The sequence below is a fragment of the Ixodes scapularis genome, unplaced genomic scaffold (assembly GCF_016920785.2).
Source record: "Ixodes scapularis isolate PalLabHiFi unplaced genomic scaffold, ASM1692078v2 PGA_scaffold7__128_contigs__length_106722199, whole genome shotgun sequence".
Lineage (NCBI taxonomy): Eukaryota > Metazoa > Arthropoda > Arachnida > Ixodida > Ixodidae > Ixodes > Ixodes scapularis.
Genome location: NW_024609882.1, coordinates 51,440,119 through 51,459,719, shown reverse-complemented (window position 1 = coordinate 51,459,719; position 19,601 = coordinate 51,440,119). Strand labels below are relative to the sequence as shown.

The following is a 19,601-nucleotide window of genomic DNA, read 5'->3' as shown; positions in this document are numbered from 1 at the left end:
GCGGGGACAATGAAAGCCCGGAGTTTGCTCTTATTCGCCTTGAGATTCGATCGACTGGGCTCATCTGGTGAAAAGCAGAACTACGCTTTGTTTTACACTTACTTGGAGCAAAACGAATGCTACGCACCCGACGCCAAAGCCATCGGAGGCACCAATGTAGTTCTGGCGCACTGGAATCAACTGCTAAAAGCTCGTGCTCCCTGTCCCTGCCCATGATGCTCTTGTCGTTATTGTCCACCCGCATTGTGGGTAGGTGGAACCTACACGTGCCTCATAGAGAACCATGGATAAACGAAACCACGATTCCACACAATTCAATCTGGCTCTCGAGGCCAGTAGCTCCGGCTATGCTCGATATCAAAGGCCGATTCACACAGCACCGTTTTCTTACGTTTCATTATGTTACGCATAAGTCACCAAAACATTCATTTCTCGAATGTCACGTGCCAGGCTATCTCCTTGAACTAGTAGCCACGCTTATTATCGAAGCACAGATGTCCCGGTAACTTGTACGTAAGCTTTCGTAACATAACATAACGTTAGAAAGCGGCGTTGTGTAAACAAGCCTTGAAGGCTTACTAACCTCCCGAAGAGATTTTTAATTATGTGCCTGTATTTGCGACGAGAAGTTTGGTAATCGCCGGCTTGTGGAATTTTTTCACAACCCAGAGTGAGGATACTTCAACTTCCTCTGCTGGTGCAAGCACGCGCGATGCCAAGCTTCTATGCGCTATTAAAATTAAATCGTAGCCGCTTGGGTAGCGCGTGCACTAGCCATAAAGAAGAAAACAGAAGCTCCCATGGCGAGCTTCTCACAGCGAATAGGACACGTATGTTACGAATTAGCCGATAAGTTTGAGTCGCGTAATATTGTCGCCGCAAGGCACATTTTTAATAGTCCGATCTCACTAAGTGTTCGGTGGATACGTGTCACCGCCATAACTTTAGTTCACGGGAGGTTTAATCGATATGGCAAATTTGACCTTATCAAAGATAAAAAGTTGGGAAGATAGCAACTCCTTGAAAATCAATATTCATAAAACAAAAGCTGTGATTTTTCGTCCAAAAAACAAGCCTGTGGTGCTGTCTAAAGTGCTCACTTTTAGCTCTACTCCAATTGAAATTGTTAGTTGTTTTAAAACTCTTGGAGTCATTTTTAGTGAGGGTATGTCTTGGGATAACCATATAAATTATCTTATCCCAAAGTTAGCTCGAGTAGTGGGTATTATAAATCGATACAGATCTGTGTTACCAACAAATGTTAAATTATTGCTTTATAAATCATTATTTTTCTCCCACTTAACGTATTGCCACCTTGTTTGGGGAACGTCAACATTTACCAATATTGATAAACTTTTTATGTTGCAAAAGAAAATATTGAGATATATATGTAACGTGCCACGCGACTTTCATACCGCTGATTTATTTAAGAACTTTAAAATAATCACTAGTCACAATTTATATCAGTATCGGCTTTCTACTAGTTATAAAAGTGAAAAAATAAGAGGTACATGTCTTTTGGAAAACCTTGCGTCGCTGAGGAAAGCTTCTCCTCCGTATCCTACCCGTAACCCAGAGAAATGGAAGATGGTCACACAGCGAACAAATTATGGCTCTCAAATGTTAAGCTCCACACTCCCGCATTTGTTAAACAACCTTAACAGCAATAACATTGATCTAGAAAATCTAACCTTTAGAGACTTGCGCTTATTATATGCTTGTACATGATCCTTTTCTCTCTTAACATTTGCAGAAGGTGCTTTTAGTTTTGTGTACTGATTTGTAACATCATTGCCTCTAGCACGTTATTATGTTGTTTTTTGTTTGTTTTCCCGCATGCTTCCGCTGTCCATTGTAGGGGCCCAGGGACTCGTCAAGCTGCTTACTGCAGCTTTTTTTCTTGGGCCCCACCATCATAAAGAATGGAAATAAAGCATTATTATTATTATTATTATTAGACGGCCGTGCATGCGAGGGCTCGTGCCATCTGGTGCTCCACCCGCGCAGAGACCCAGCAAGGTTGCTGCACGCGCACAAATGCTAAAGTTTCCTCGATGCATTGCAGCAGCGGAGGCGTGGTCAAGCAAGCTGGTGCCGAGATATTTCGGTGGCGCCCTCTAATGGTTTCCATCTGTGACGTCACGTCTGGGATTTGCCTCGCCGTGACGTCACCAGTTGTTACCCTGGCTACTTACCTCCAGGTGCGACAACGAGTTTGATGGTGTGCTTAAAAAGCACAGTGGAAGCTAAGAACCATCGCAACCGGAACTAACACCGTCACAGTTGACAATCTGAGAATGCTCATGTGCCCATGGTCTGGCCAATCATGGAAAGCTGACCGCAGCGACGCTTCTGGTCGCGCACATCGCTAATTGGGAGCGATCTTGATATTTTTACCCAAGGAACCCCGCCCGTGGCATGTTCAGGAGTCCTTGCAAGAGACGCTGAACACCGGAGAAAATATTGGAAATTTCCTAGGTGCTCTTTCCCAAAAGATAAAATAGCGCTATATTTTCGTAGTGATACTCATTTTAAGTGAAGAGGAATTCGGAAACTCGCTCCCATTCGGACACTCCGTCTCGAACACAAGAACAAATCACAAACACATCGCGCTATTTAAAACGAGTCTCGGCATTTGTAAATTGCGCTATACAGTTTTTTAGGAAAGTGTTTTTTTACACACCTGTTGTATCAAGGCACGCTTAAAAAGGGGTACTCCGGCGATCTTTTAGCTACCTCAACTAACTATATTTTCTGATTCCCCGGCCTTTATCCTTTCCGGTATGCTATTTAGTATCGCGAAATTCATAATAGTTATTGCGAAATCGGCAAATGAAAATGATGCAAAAACCGACGTCAGTGGAAGGTGACGTCAGTGGAAGGTAAGCTTGCCAGTCGGGCGAGCAGTCTAAAAATAGAATATGCCAATCATTTGTCCCGTGCTGGAGCGCGGGGACTGGAGCGAGCTTCCAAAGCATTCATTTGACACCACGAAACTGCTTCGAATCAGTTGGGAACGAATTCTGCAGTCCAAAGAGTGAACCCCTGCACTTCCACTGACGTCACTTTTTCGTTGTTGCCAGTAGAGACTTTCAGTTTGAAAAACACGGTGAGGACCAAAATTGTAAATTCAATAACTTCGTGAAAAATATTTATTTTGACCTAATATTTGGGGTACTATTTTCGCGATGTTGTTTGGCGAGTTTAAGCAAAATTTCAAGCAAATCGGGGATCATGAAGAAATCGCCGGAGTACCCCTTAAAGGGGCCATGAAGTGATTTTTCTACTTCCCGCTAAGCATTACTCAGAATCACTCGCTAACGTTAGTAGCCAAATAAACGTGCCCTAGTTTTTGTTCCTAAGCCGTAGCTGCCGTCAGATACATCTGAGAAATATGAACGTCGTTCACCCCTTCATCTCGGAGCCAGAACAAGCGGTCACTTGGCCAGGTGCCTATCCTATGCCACCAACGCTAATCATAGCCACACGCTGGGGTCGGCAAAGTTGAAAACGTGTGTTGAGCTCCAGGCATTGTTAAGGTTCGGCTATTCCCGTCATCTTGGTGACTGGGCACGAGCCAGTGTCCGAATTTGTATCGGAGCATTGATTGTTACGAGAAAAAAAATCAAATGCCAACGCAGTGTTCGTGTCCACGATATGAGCTGCATTTAAATAAAACTTCCAGCCATTCCACCAGACCCGACAAAAAACCTCTCCGACCTCTATAGACGCTTTACAGCAGCTGTGCTTGGCGCCGTCATAACCGCCCTTCAGATTTTGTTTTCGCTTATATTCTTCAATCTGCTCCATCATTACCACAGGAGGACAGATTACTGGCATTTTAGATACGACGGTGTCTTTTTCCCCAGCATTTGCCTATGTGGAGGCTCGCCAAAGCCCGCTTCAGTGGTTTGATATGTCGGTAAGACAATAGAAGGTCGGCAATGGCGTCTGTAATCTGGCGCGTGTGTAAAGCGTCTATACACTGTTCCATACTTAGTGTGCAACACTGTCCAAGCTACTGGCGCGAGTGCGTGGCTTCATCTATGGTTTTGTTTGCGCGAGAACGCGTGAAAATGATCAACGAGATCAAGCCCCGTACTCGCGCCAGTAGCGTTGCACACTAAGTATGAAACAGAGTATAGACGCTTTGCAGCAGCTGTGCATGGACGCCGCCATAACTGACCTTCAGTTTTTGTTTCCTCTTATTACGTTCGCTTCACTTCACCATTGCCACAGCCGGCCAGGTTATTGTCACTTTAAGTGCTACTGTGTCCTTCTCCCCAGCATAGGCCCTTGTGGAGACTCGTCAACGCCCGATTCAGTGGCTCGGCATCTCGGTAAGACAAGAGAAGGGCGGCTATGGCGGCTCAATTTGGCGCGTGTGTAAAGCGTCTATAGTCGGCAAGCCAGAGTGGAAGGGCTGGAAAGGTTGCCGCCATCTGCGAGCGACGGTGGCAACTCGACAACCGGTAAACCGGTTGTCTGGTTGCCGCCATCGCTCATAGATGGCGGTAGCTGTCCAGAGTTTTGTGTCGACATTTGTTTGCCCGCGGACACGATACTGGGGAAACTAGCCCTCAACAGCTCCGCTTTAATATCACCACGGCAGGGATCATAATGCTTTATGATGCAGTCCCAGGGATCGCAATGGGCGCGTTCAGTAGCGGCTCCCTCAGCTCCGAAAGGAGTCACTCAAGTCGGAGTCATCGGAGCGCCTACTGAATGGCGCAAAAACCCGCGGCTCCAAACCTGCTTCTACGCAATTTCCGCTTCCTCCCCTGTGCCAGGTGGTCTCCGAATAAACTGGAAGCAGACGATGGCGAGCACGATCGCTTTTATTTGACGCCGGTATTAAAGAAGTCTTTACAAGGTCGCTGAAGAAAAAGCGGGTAACTGTACAGTGTACACATTAGCGCTGCTGTTCGAAGCGATGCAACGCGATCAAGCCCTTCGCTTTGCGGTGCGAAGGCCGCTACTGTTATAAAAACCGTCAAGAAACGTCGTCAGCACACGCAAATATAGAGCTAGGCGAATCTACGCCGCCGGTTGCGATACTTTTATACGGCCATACGTTTGTTCTGTCATTCGTAACGAACTTCCTATAAAATGTATTCTATGCACTCTGCTCTGCGCTCTGCGATCAAGGTTTTGTCGGCCGAAGCGAGCCTCAGCCAACGTGCACCGCAATTTAGCTACGCAAACAAAACATTATATCGGGATCATGCTCTGCGTGACTGTCCAACCGGCTTCCAAAGTCGCGTTCATGCCCTGCCTTGCTCTGTTGAGCGCGGACAGGACTATCGTCAATATTACCCAGTTTCCGTGCAACGCCGATCAAGACACGGCGTCAAATGAACGTTTACGTTGTTTATTAGCATATTCAAACCAAACAAAATGCGGTCCAATGCATTTTCCAAACAAGCCTTACCTCAAAGAAATTCGAACGCGTTATTCGTCTTACCTTGAGCACTTTTCATTACCAAAAGCGAGCAAACCGCACACCCGCGACAGAACCGAAGCAGCTTGTCCCGCCATTTTTTTTTCCCTTTTAGCGCCGGAAATCGTCACCAGTCAGGATATGACGTCACCTTTAGCTCCTTTGACTCTACGTGCACCGTCTCCGGACTCGGTGCTTCGGAGCTTGACTCCGAAGCCCCGGAGTTACGTGCACCGGAAGTGACTTTTGGCCGTCCAGTGGAAGGAGTCAGTGACTTTTTGACTCCAGGACCGCCACTGAACGCGCCCAATGTTGGCGTTGTCCTCGCAGATGCGTCTTAAAGGTTTGCGAAAAAAAGAGAAAAAAAGTACGCTTTTATCATGGGAATTTTACCGCGACGAAGACGCTTCTTGGTCAGTGCCGTTACGTTCGAGCAGCCTTGGCGACAATAAGCTGGAGTATGGTGAGAAACATTCCTCACTAACATCGTTGCACAACCTCTTAAAAAAAAAAAAAAAAGTTAGGCGTTTGGGTATTTACGTAAACGAAACGGAGTTTTAATAACTGAGGCTAGCTAGTTTTAAACATTTTATATTCGTTTAATTGTTGGTGACGGCCGCCATTTTAAAGCACATTTTTCGGCGCTAAGCGTGTGCATTGTCTACGCCCGGAAGAAGCACCATGGAAGGCGATGTTCTCGCTCTGCTGGGAAATGGTAGCGTTGAGGCTTTCGCTGCACGCTTATGCTACGGGCTGGAAGCATTTATAAGCACGACAAATGTTTGTCGAAGACGGCTTGGGCGACCGTTGGATGATCAAGGCGATCGAAACGCTGGCGCACCCTTGACGATTGTCTGCAGGTGGTGCTGGGATACTGAAGAAAATTAAAGACGTTTACAACTTTCAGTTGAGTAGAGGGCAGCTCTTGAGGAGGGGGAGGGAGAATACGGAGGGAAGGGTATGGGGGCCCCTCCTCCCATTCTCCTCTCCTCCCCCCTCCCATTTAGCGGGAAATATTAGCTACATTACCCGCTAAATTCATCGGAAAAAAATTCCCCCCAAACTTTAGCGGGAAAGGTTTTCCGCTAATTTTAGCGGAAATTTAGTTGGAAAAGATGTCCGCTAAATTTAGCGGGACCTTTTTCTGCTAACTTTAGCGGGAAAATTTTTTCGCCAAATTTAGCAGGGGAATTCTTCCGCTAATCTTAGCGGGAAATTTTTCCGCTAAATTTAGCAGGGACTTTTTTTCCGCTAAATTTGGCGTAGAAATTTTCCGCTAAACTTTACGGGAAAATTATTTTACGCTAAAGACAGCGGGGAAATTTTTCCGCTAAATATAGCAGGGAATATTTTTTCGCTATATTTAGCGGGAAAATATTTTCCGCTAAATTTAGCGGTATTTTTTTTCGCTACATTTACCGGGTATTTTTTTCACAAAATATAGAGAGGAGTTGTTTCCGCTAAATGTAGCGGAAACGAATTCCCTCTTCCCCCTCCCTCGTGACCCTCGTGACGTCACTCGTGACCCTCATGACGTCACACATGACGTCAATGTGACGTCATTCTGGGAAACCTCTTATAAAGGCCCTGTCACACTGAGGCAACAGGACGGCAACAGCAACACAACACGTTGTCCAACAGTCGGGCAACTTGTTGCTCGCTCCCCGTGTTGTCCGACAAACCTGTAACATCGCGGCAACAGCAGCACAACGTGGACGAAAACAAAAATGTTGCCTCGGTATGACAGCTTTTGGCGACAAAAACAGCGGAAACTCGTGTTGGATAACGTGTGTTGCCCTGATCGCTGGCTGAGCGAATTTCGGGCCGGCAACACCATAGAGTTATTATAATGTACGCTAAAGGTTTAAGTGGCGCTAGTGTGCTGACACTAATTGAAGCAGACAGCAACCAGCTCAAAAATTACTTCCAGTAATGTATTTCTTTGGGAAAGTGTGAGTGCATTTTCTCCCTGTGCTCAATCATAAGAGCGAATTTCTCGAACAATTCGTACGTACTAGGTAGCTTGGAACATTTCTCAGTCAGGCAGACGAAATCATTGGTCAGTTACGGCGTTTTTCTTTCAAATTAATTGCCTTAAAAACGGTGTTAAAACGGCTTCGTACGTGTATTTATGTCCACTGTCGGACATTGTTAGCGCGAACACGACGTTGGCGCTTTTCAGCTTGAGGGGTATACGTGCCAAACGAACAAAGGACATCTGAAAATCAAGGGAGACGGCAGGAACTACGCAGTAACACTGGATCAGCCACTACCCGTGCATGTACGATCAAAATAAATTGAATGTCACGTAAAATATTTCTATTTTAAATAAGTAAGTACCACTTCGTTCTTTCTGCCCAGTGCGAAGATGCTCGTTCTATGTTGAAAATATCACCCGCACGCTCAAAATCTTTGAGACCAAGAGCCCGATAAAAGGTGCCCTGCAGAGAAAACAATACGCAAAGAAACACCTTTCACAGTCCATGTACTTTATTCTTTATGTTTTGAACGTTTTTATCCGCTCATGCACGACAGGGTCATTTTCATACAGTGAGAGGAGTGGCATATTATCAATATATAAGCGTCACGGGAATGCTGGCAAGCCTTGAACACTCTATATTCCTTTCGATTGTAATTTCCCTTTGAATCGTCGCTTGTTTTTACACACCTGCTGCAGAACACATGTTTGGGACTGAAATGTAGCGAAATTAAACATCGTTCACCGATGAAGAAAAATTCCCTAACTAAAGCAATTACACTTTTACAATCTTAATCAAGGTACATACTATTCGCCACGACCCCAATAACCAAAGCGTTCTGTGTTATTTTCCGTCGAAGAGACAAAATGCACGCGCGTTTTCCCATAGGAATGCACAGAAGCACCGCAAAAGTAGACGGTTGCTGTCTGCTTCAATTTGAATCACGGAAGTCGCAGAGACACTAGCGCCAGTTGAACCTCTAGCGTACATTATAGTAACTCTATGGGCAACACGACAATACAGATAGCTTCGATAGCAGAGCTAGTTACCTATCAATAACGTCTTACTCAAATAAAGTCTTGGACAACGTCAGTTAATAATAATTAAGGCTGGCATGCAGCAAAAATATTTTTATTAATGTATTTACTGTGTAATTACGGAAAGCGATTTTCGAAATGTTCACAGCTAGGGTCATGAACGTTCAGACTTGTGTTGAAATTAGAACAGTCAAAATCAGTTCACATTACTGGTAGTGAAATTAAATGGCATGCCTACTCACCCGCTGACAAAGTATAATAAAAATAATCCAGGAAAGCGAAGATTAAAAAATCGAAGCGTCAAAAAGCGACCTCTCTGATCATGATTGTTGATGCTTGGAGCTTGGAAGCAGCCTCTACCATACACCTGATTTGTTTCAAAAATACCCAGGACGTTTTGGGGATTGAAGCAATCACAAAGCAGGTGGTAGGTAAAGACGTTGAAAAGTTTTATTCCACCATTTGTTATGAAGGCCGATGGTGTCGGTGTCACAGTTTTGAAACGCTGTCAGTTGAGCTGAACACCACGCTACAAAAGACGCTTCGGGGTACTGCCGGTGCTTACTGAATTTTACATTAAAAATATGAATTGCATGAAAGAAAGAACCGGACAAAAGCACTTCATACCGGGTGGCGTAAATCCCGAACATATATCAGCGATCTCACTTTATTCGGTTAGGGCTATCTGCTTTGCCAGCGGTTGAATAACATTTTGATAAAATAAAGAGTGGAAAATACTGCCCGGTGTCAAGTTTTCTAATCACTGTCACTGGTTGATGTCGTCCCGTCGTAATTTTTGACCCTTCGAACGCACTACATTTTTGCAGAGACACATTTCCAGCGATGCCGCACCGCACACGAACGAAGGTAAACAATGAAGATGGCGGAGTGTTCCCCCGCGAGCACGCCGCATTTGCTTTTGTTTATTTAGTACTTTTTTCTAGTTCGCTGGACCACCGCCGCCTTTTCTGGCGCTGTAGCTCAACACACTAGCGGACGCTTTCGCTGTGTATTTGTGTGTGCCTGCTCTACGACCGGCGACGTTTTGAGGATAATAAGCTGCATTTTAAGAACTTTTCTCATCGTTATTGCGATTGTACGTTCGATAAAGAGCTACAATCTGATCTAGATCGCATTCTGCTCTAGTCAAAAGATAAAAAAAAAAAAAAAAAAAAAACTTCCCCTAAACTTAAAACAAAATGCGCTGCCATGCGCATCACTGCCTAGCCCCAAACTTCGACCCCTCCAACACTTTTCCTGAGCCGACTGGAGATCCCAAGAACAACGCATATCCACCTCCTAGGTGTCATCATCCACCAGCATTTCGATTTCCATCGCTATGTCGAAGATGTGGTGTCCGGGGAGAGGTGACTCGTTGGCTCCGTCATTCGGTCCACAAGAAGAGCCAGTCCCGATGTGCCCAGATTGCTGTTCACAGCATTGGTGTTGCCATTCTGCAGTTTTGCTGCTCGGTATGGGATTCGGCAACCAGGCGACTTGTTGCCTCCCTCGAGTCGGTGCAACGTCGCGCTTCCTTCCTTAATATGAGGTGCCAACTTGGCCTCCGAACACCATCCTATCGAGCACTGCACCTCCTCCGTTCAGTCGGCAGGGACCTGCTTCAACATCGACGTCAAGTAGCGACCACGCCGCTCCTAGCCACTTTTCTGCTAGCGGACTCCTCGCTTCCTTTTGCCTCCTCCCTGCGGCGTACTCGCACTAGTGGACTGCAGCCCCTTTTAAACCATACGCTTAGTCACTACAGCCCCCTCGCACCCTGTGCAGTGCAACTTTTCACCCCCCCCCCCCCCCCCCCCTGGCAATCACCAGTTTAGCACCAATCGACAGTGTCTCACTTCGAACATTCCCGAAGAGCGTCATGGCCCACTTGCGGAGCATCTAGCTCGATTTTTTTATTCCGATCACGGAGGTGGGCTCCAGCAGGCGGACTGGATATACCATCCTGTACACTCGTATACCCTACTACTGCTTAGCTCACAATACTAACTATTCTGCTCGAGAAAACTATAATATAGTGTCTCATTTTAGCATATTCTGTACACACTATGTGCTAGCATTAGCACCTGCCTATTAAAGGCAACAAAATCATCTGAAACCAACATTATTTCCACACGCTCCCATTCCCTTCCATAGCGGCCGCCGCGCTTTTGTTGTTGAGCTAGGGCGGCGCCTAGGCAGGAACACTCGGTCCCTTTAAGCCGCTCACGTGATATTTCTTGGCCCGTGAGCTCCCGTTGGGAAACGCGGTGTGATTTGGTCGCCCAGTCGTTGTCCCCGCCTTCAGCGCGGTGTGACAGGGTTGTCGGACAAGAAATCGGACAACACGGTTGCCTGGCGGCAGCAACATGTTGCCCGACTGTTGTTGCTGTCGCAATATGACAGGGTCGCCGGCAACACGACTTCCTCGTGTTGCCGGAGAGAGTTGTCCAACTGTTGCCCCAGTGTGACAGTCCCTTAATGTAACGCCCGGTTACGCCGACGGTGACTCTGAAGGCGACGGCGCTCAAGCCAGAAACAAACGCCTAAGAGCTGTGCTCTAAAAAAAAAAAAAAAAAAGTTTCTATTACATAAAGCATTGCTACCAAGACTTCGTGTTTCTTTACGTATTAGTTCTAATCTGTAAAACAATAATAGCATCTCTAATAATCTTCGCCGGGTTCGAATTTATAGTGTTATTTTGGGTTCTCTTAAAATCGCGCGAGACCTTGCAAGGAGGAGAATTGTGGGGCTTTTCGAATGTACGCTCGGGTGCCGGCTCGAACACTTCGTATATCCTGGTAGCAGAAAGATTTATTCTTTCTTATCTTTAGGAGCTCAGAATACACAACAAAATAAAGCGAACGTAACAGGAGGTCATCATATACTCTGTTTTACTTTGCTTCTGCCTTCTCTTGGTTCTGACATCACGAACTGTTAAACCGTCAATTTAGCCTTCGCTTCTTGGATAATTTCACTTAACGTACACCTGAACGTCAGAATGCGTAAAGCAGACAATGGGCGCAACACATATTACCTGAAAGCTCTATTAGCGAAGTGCGCGACCAAAAACGTCGTTGTGGTAAACATTCCACAATTGGCGAAACGCCCACCATGACTTCTCAAGTATTAGGATGCATCGTACTCTTGTTAATGTAAATAAGATGAATGTCTGGCTCAACTTTGACGGTTTTTTAGGATGCGATAACTACAAGCTTCTATCATTCGTTTTACACACAGTTCAAAATTTCGCGGGGAAGCGATAACTATGAAGAGTCCTCATCTTTGTTTGTTTTCTATCATTGGGTGAACCAATCACGCACAGTAAAAAGGATCACTCCGTGTTCACTGTACGTGACTCGTTTAGCAGTTGATAGGGGACGCGCATGGACGACGAGCGCCATCGCCATGATTATCTGCTTTTGGGCCTACTTGGTTGGTTCCATCGGATGGTAGCGTTGGCTGCGGTCAGTCTTAACGTGAAACAGAGTATAGACGAACTCAACTTACTGACGTCACGATACTGAGGGGGCGCTGCTGTTGGTACTGCGCATGTGCGGATGCTTCACTCTTTCCGAATTCGGTTTCCGCGCACGCGCAGTGCCAACACTTGGTGTGTGCAAAGCCGCCTTGTTTGGAAACACTGTGTTGGTGTATAGACTTCCCAACTTCCGCCATTGAATCTCGCAAATAAGAATTCAGTGTTGTTTTACGTCTAAGAATTGACAGGTGACATTTGAACGATAGGCAACACACCTTTAAGAGGAATGTTCGCACGAGGCAAACATTTAAATACTACAATTAGCGAATTTAAGGTAGGTACATTGCTGGGTTTTAATTTGCGTTCATTCTCTGATGTGCGCCATGGTCGACGATGACCTCATAAAGGAATTACCTCGAGTGCAAGTGCCCTTTATATATAGTCAATCTTTGGTGAAATATCGTTTATGAACTACAAATTTAATTTGTTTTGCCCTAATACACGCAATGAATACTATACATATCAATTGTTATTGCGACAATTTATTTTGAACGGATATGCATTTGTATTTCTATAATGAAAGTTACGTGGAAAAAACGTGCTCGTTGAAAGAACCACGCGTCCATCTTTAGCCCTGTGATGGCGCCCTCGCTCGTAGCCACGGTTCATTAGAGTGGTTGATTGTTCTGGCGTGAGCATAGCTCCTACCACACTCTCAGCCTTGGGCGAACGGAGCACAGATGATTTGCCTAGCGGCTGATATTACACATATCTAGCAGATGTGTGTTTCAAGCTCGGGTGATATCGATTTCGTGCTTCGGGGCATTTTTTCAGTTGCACGCTAAGAATATACGATTTTGTTTTCTTTCTAGGGTGAAAACTGCTATGATATTTGTCGACGAGACAGATCCAGATGAAGGTAAGTCGACCTCGACTTCATTTTTGTAAGACGAACGGATGTCTTATCACCTAAAACACACAGGCCCAGCGAACTACTAACAGAACGCTCGTGTCCAACTTCAATTTATTTATTGTACTCAATCTCACTGTAATGATGAAATCTAAATCTTAGTGCACGGGCTTTGATTGTTGAGGGGGTGTTGGTAAGGATGCCTGCTGATAAGTATCGTAAAACAATGAGGTTGTGGGGGGGGGGGGGGGGACTGGAAGTACTGGGGTTAATCGCACCCTTAGATATTTGATGTATTTCTCTTAAGAAATAATGCAAAAAGCTGGAAGAAAATTTCCTTCCTCCCATATCCGGAACACTTCCGACGTCGCTTTGGAGGGCGTCCCATTTTGCTGGCCCATTGTAATCACAATCCTCGTTAGCATTAAAGCGAGAGTTAAAACGCAATTTAGGAGTTCACCACAGAGCTCAGGTTTGGGCGATTGCTTACTGAATAAGGAACGAGATGTGATATGCTCACTGACGCGAGACAAATGGGGTAATTACTGAACCATTAAAATAATCACTGAAACTAACGAAAAGTTGAAACAAAGACATTTATCTTGGGTATTGATTAATTTTATTTAAGAATAGTTAAATGACATCGGAAGTTTTGCCGACGGCGATATCGGTAGTGTCGTCTTGATTGGATCTGCTGGGTTTTGGTCACTTCTAACCAAATCGTTATGTAATATGAATTATTTATTTTTAGTCTAAATGACTCGGTATGTTCGTGGTTGTGGATGAAGGACGAATTTCAATTAATCAGTAGAACACGCGAAATGATTTTCCCAAATTATGCACCTAGTTTTGCAATTTATTTTTCGTAAAAAAAAACTTACAATTGCTTCTTCGTATTTCATGCACCCACAAAAAGGACGACTTGCGGTAAGATATAACATCGTAGTCAATTTCAATATTCATAAGAGCTACCATGGACCAACGTTCGATATCACTTTTTGTGTATTGTCAGTGTCCGATGATAGACCAATCTCACCAAGCGTTCGGCGCATGCGTGATGGCGTCATAACTTTAGTTCACAGGAGGCAAGCGGCGGTGCACGTGAGAGCCCGTTCCGTCTCGTGCTATACACGCGCAGAGCTGCAGTGAGGTTGTCGCCCGTGCAGAAAGACCAAAATTCCCTCAATGCATTGCGGCAGTGGTGGCGTAGTCAAACTGGTTGGTGAGATTGGTCTTCTTTGTAGCGAAGCAGCGTTTGCCCAATATATTTTCAAGCCATGCACATAGAAGCCAGTTTACACATGTAACGCAGCGCTGAAATAGCGCAGAATTTAAACTGCATCAAGTATAGTGTCACCGCTGGCTCAGGGATGAGTCAGAGCTTATCTTCGTGTGTAAACAGAAAAAGGTGGGATCCCACGACTCCATAGAAGAAATCTCATGTTTCTTCTATGAGGTTTGGGTCATCTATATAAGAACTTCATAATTGGTGAAAACTTTGCTATGTGAAGCGTTCAAGGCTAACGTGGTTTCTAGAGTGCGCCAACTCAGGTCAAGTCAATTGCGTGAGCACATGGCCTTGTTTGGCATCTTGTTCACAAGATAGGGCATAGAAATTAGACGCAAGACGTGCGCGCACAGCATGGCGGGGCTGGAGTACTATAAAGCTAGGCTACCTTTGCCAACGTTGTGCAACAACGTTGACACCGATCACAATATTTTTTTTTTGCATGTGTCGTATACGCCACATTCATCTTTGCTTGTCCCTTGAAATTTATTAACTTAAAGAAAGATAATCATCCATGAGGTTCTTTCTTAGCGCAGCACAGCTCCCAGTGCATGGAGTAAAAGCTCACGCTGCAAAACCCTTGAATCCCAAGTTCAACGACCCCCCCTCCCGCTGTCTTTTTCAATCCGAATGAACATCGTACCGGTGTGCATTTGTCTAGCACTATTTGTGATGCACATTAAAGACTCCCTAACTAGCAGCAGTGCTGCATTGCGTACATTACTCATAAATAACGGAGACATAGAACGCCCATTGATAATGAGTGATTTTTTGCTGTCTAAACGTACAAACAACGCTCTTTAGTTGGTTCTCAGTACCAACGTCTCTATTTATTTTTTTATTTTAATTTCTGTCATCCTGTTTTTGCGTACTACCACGACACTAAGTCTTAAGATAATACACATACTTCAAAAACGAATATTGCGTAATATCGCTAATGTGCCTTTTTACTCGCATACTAAAAACCTGTTCAGAATGTATAAAATAATAAGCGTCTATAACATGTATATTTCGAGTTTCTTTTACGAGATATAAAAACGAAGTGCTCAATATTAACAGATACATGACAGAAGTGACTGGTCTAAACAAACTCGTCCTTGAATAAAAATTTCGTAACCCCAAAAACTGGAATGCAGCCAGTTATCGCCTAAATCCTGGAAAATAAATTTTATCGTATAGATTACCCAAACTGCTTAAGACTTTTTACTCGAATGGTGTTATCTTAGATAAAGTAACGATGAATGAATTACGTGATTTTATGTACTTATGTGGTCCAATAATGCTGATTTACAGCTCTGTTTCTTGCGTATTAACTTCTGTAGAATGCCATTGGGGGCCGAGAGCTTGTGAAGCCGCTTCGTGCGGCTGTTGTTTTTCGGTCTCCATCATTGAAATAAGAAAATAAATGTCATTATTAATATTATTACATTCGAGCTCTAACGGCCAACAATCTAAAGCCTCCTTCGAGAAATTGCCCTTAATCCTACAATTCAGACAATATTCTTAATATATGAAATTTACTCGTTTGTTCTACTTTTGTTTTTTGCATATTTGGTGTTAGGTCAAGATACGCTACGTTTGATTCGTGTCCTTTTTATTTGCAGTGTCGGACCAAGGCTTCGAGCCTAGGAGCGTGACCTTAAAGAAAAACAAGGATGTCAAATCGGAGTACAACCTGAAGGAAGAACTTGGCCGGTAACCAAGTAGTCTCTTATTAATTGTTTTTAAGGTGTTTAGCAATTACAATATACCTTTTTGTTAATACGCAGCGCTTCCCGCCGTCTTCTCAACGTAGTACGGCGATCCGATTTACGGCGCTTGAAGGAGTATAAACATAAATATAAGGAGCGGTTTATGTATGTTCAAAAGTTCGCAATTTCGGAACTAAAAAATAAAAGAAGAAAAAAACAGGACGGGAGGGAACCAGGGTACTTATCGGCTTGTGATGTGTTTGCTCTGCTTCCCTTGCGTTCTGAACTCGCAGTGGTTAAGGAAAAAAGAGCTGAGTCCCTTCCAGATCGTATCGAAGGTACGAGCAGCGTACATCTAGAAGGCCCCACAGTAGAGCTTTTTCAAGTCCATCGAGCAACATTGATGGTCGCCATTTCTTGGGCACTAAGCACGTGATTGGATACGAGTACTCGTCGAACGTCGACGCTGCATTCGTTTCCAATACCTGCTGAGCCGAGGCGTAGCCTCCTGTATACTGACAAAGCCTGGCAGATCACCACGAGAAGCGGCCGCCGAAATGGAAAAGGTGGAGCGGCAGACAACGGATGAGAGGAGAGTCACGTGACTGGCGCCGACGCTGTGGCGAGACGCCGAAACACACTTCTCCTGAGCGAACAAGTGTGTTTCGGTTTCTTGCTGCTGCAAAAGCGTCGCGCTGACGTCCAGGGTCCCCGAGAGATGGTTCTTTGATGCTCTGTGCTACCAGATCCTCGCGCTCCAAATCTGCGACCGGGCAGTGTATGGGTCCGTCGTCGAACTGCCAGGCTTTGTGAGTACAGAGGAGGCTATGGCCTAGTTCACTCGGAACAATGACGGAGGCCTCGTGTCCAATGCATTTTAAGAGTACGTGATTAAACAATGGCGGGCTCGGTTAATTGGCAAATCAGCTACTTGGTGACGCGCAGTTTTGCAAACGATCTACTATTTTGCGCCTTATTTACTCTCCGTAAAGTGATGAAACGACGGCAAAATCTATTTTTAGGCCATGGCTATTTGCATGTTTTGTTATCTCGCTATTATATTATAATTGCGACCGAATCAGTAGCATAGATGAAGATAGAAACAACTTTGGTTATACAAAAAAAAAAGTGAGGTGAGGAGCTAGATGTATTTCGCAAATTTCATAGAACTACAGTGTATATATATATATATATATATATATATATATATATATATATATATATATAAGCAAACGCAAATTGCAACCGTCTGCACGGTGTGTCTATATATATATATATATATATTGGCACACCGTGCAGACGGTTGCAATTTGCGTTTGCTTTAGTGCCGCCGTGAAACAAGACCAGTGAATGTAAGCCAGAATGATTGGAGTTTCTGTCGAGCTGTGGTTTTGAACAAATAAACGCGTCGGAAGCGGATGGTGTGCGAAGTTTCAGTTTCATGACTGAAAAGCTTAGCCGAAATCCCACAGCCATTAATTTTTTTTATTGAGATTTTTTGTTGTTGTCGTAATTTGCACCATTAAAAGTTGGCAAAGCTACGTCCACCGGATGTTAGTGAAATATTGCAGATGTCAGCTTCAAGCAACCGACCAATGCACTTCATGAAATGAGGATTGCAAAACACGGAATCGCAACGTAGCTCTTTCTGGCGAGAGAGGTGACGAAGAGTCTTTTTAAGTTTGACTGACGCATCTTAATCAAGCTGGCAATCTTCCACATCTAGTAAATTGGCGCGGTGTGTTGAAGGAGCGATGTTCATGTTTGTTTGTTGCACATTTCGCAAATGTGAGACACCGGATTGAGCCTTCCTGTCGCTATAGACCTATGCATCGCTTATCACCCGAACGAAAAATATTGAGTCACTGAGCTGTGGACGCGTGAGCAGCGTAAGGTATACCGCACAGCAAAGCAACCGTGCTTCCTCAGGCTCAGAAGGTGTTCCGCAGCCCAGCAGACAGAGATCGTAGAGTGCAGAGAGCGATTTTTGCAAAGCTCTATACTCAGCCGCGTGTGCATAAAAACAGACTACTAATTCTGATTACATCGCCCAGAGAGTGAGAAAATTTAAGCCGACTACGGTGTAGGGAGTAAATACATTTTGGAAGTAGGAGTATTCTTTAATGAAGTCGACACGATTGCCTACGGTGAACCTCAGTTATGCTTGATAGAAATACGATTTTTCGGAAGATAATATTGGAATGTCCTGATAGCGCTATCATCAGTCCTGTGGCGAAGGGCAACTTGCCCGGTACTCAGAAAAAAGTGAACACCACTTTGGTTGCGTACAGTATATTTCTTTTGTTGCAAAAAAAAAAAAAAAAAAAGAACAAAAAAATGAAGTACATTCATCAAATTACATTTTGTGTTTTGAAGTCGCACATTTAAATTAGTCATTTGAAAGTAAAACGTGGAGTCTAGTTTTATTCCTTCAGTACTTCGAATGTGACGTTAATGAGTTCAGCTATTTCTCCGCACAGCTGTCTAGAGTGGCTTCAGTACTTATACTTGCAAATAGTTGTGTAAAACTGCTTATATTTTTATGCTGCTCCTAACAGCGATTTATATGTCCGCTTGTATAAGACACTTCGAGCATTTTTTTTTCTCTGTCAATAGTGTACATGTACTATCACGATCAATATGAGTGTCAACACCGCTCTGCGTGACCCTCAGCACTACATTTGCCCCCTGTAGGATGCTCTGCAAAAATGGAATGCATGCTGCGTTTAAAGACACGTATCATCCTGCGTTATTTGCGCCGCCCTGCACTTACAGGTAGTCTGCATGTGCCGAACGTTGCCGCCACCATCTTCGTGAAACGATTATAGGGTGAAAATAATTCAGAGCGACGCGGAACCTTTGCAGAAAAGTTCGCCGTTGATTTATGTTGCGTCATGCATTGTTGTTGGGTCTTTATAGAACTAAGGACATTGTGTATGCTTTTACCCCCGAACGTTTTGTGTCCGACAACGCATTTGGCCCTTTGCCCTTGCATAAGGTCCGCGAAGCAAATAGCCAAACATTTCCCTCACAAATATGTTTATAACCTAATTTTGCTAGCGTAAATGGAGCAAAAAGAAAAAAAAGCTTTTGGTACTTAGTCAACTGTTTCGTAGCTCTGCCGACCGTTCTTTGCTAGCAGATGATCCGGTAGTGCAGAATGGTACAACGATCGTCGCAGGCGAAGTCTTGTCTGCAAAGTACCTTTATTTGTACATTTTCTACGGAGAATTTGACAGGGGTCACTGGTAGTAACGCGGGCCACGCGGAGCGCCGTTCACACTCGCATTGATTGTGATAGTACATTGAATGATTTTGAAAGAGTTCAACTGTCTTAGGAATTCGCTCGTCTGAAGAATGTCGCTTTTATTACAGCAGCTTGGTGTTTTATATTTAGGTTAGTTGATGCAATAGGTCTCGGTATGCTACATTGAACTTGGGACCGCGCTTTTACCATTACATTTTTACTAAAGTATTCAACATTATAAATTGATTTGGCGCTATACAAGTAGCTCAATCAGATAATTACACACATATCTACATTGTATATTACCACGTTCGTCAGCGTAGTACCATTACTGAAATATAGCTATATTTTACCATTATGGTGCCCTGCATCAAAGTACCAAAAGGGTTCAATTTGGGACCTGTTTTGTTTCTTATTTTTATCCATCACATTGCCACATGTGCAATAAAATCAAATGTCCCGCTACTTGCTAAGTTTTTTTTTTTTTTTTGAGAATTCGCTTCTTGACTCTTTTGATACTCCGAGGACTGT

General features: G+C 44.3%; 1 protein-coding gene across 2 annotated transcripts in view; it reads left to right on the top strand.

Annotated features, from left to right (window-relative positions):
• The window catches only part of LOC8034905 (myosin light chain kinase, smooth muscle), a 110,545-nt gene that overhangs the window by 62,071 nt on the left and 28,873 nt on the right, over positions 1-19,601 (top strand). For both annotated transcript variants that reach the window (XM_040503829.1, XM_002410725.4), the window contains exons 2-3: positions 12,807-12,853; positions 15,737-15,827. In XM_040503829.1, coding sequence (XP_040359763.1) covers positions 12,820-12,853; positions 15,737-15,827 — 125 coding nt within the window. In that variant the 5' untranslated portion in view covers positions 12,807-12,819. The remainder of the gene's footprint in view (positions 1-12,806; positions 12,854-15,736; positions 15,828-19,601) is intronic.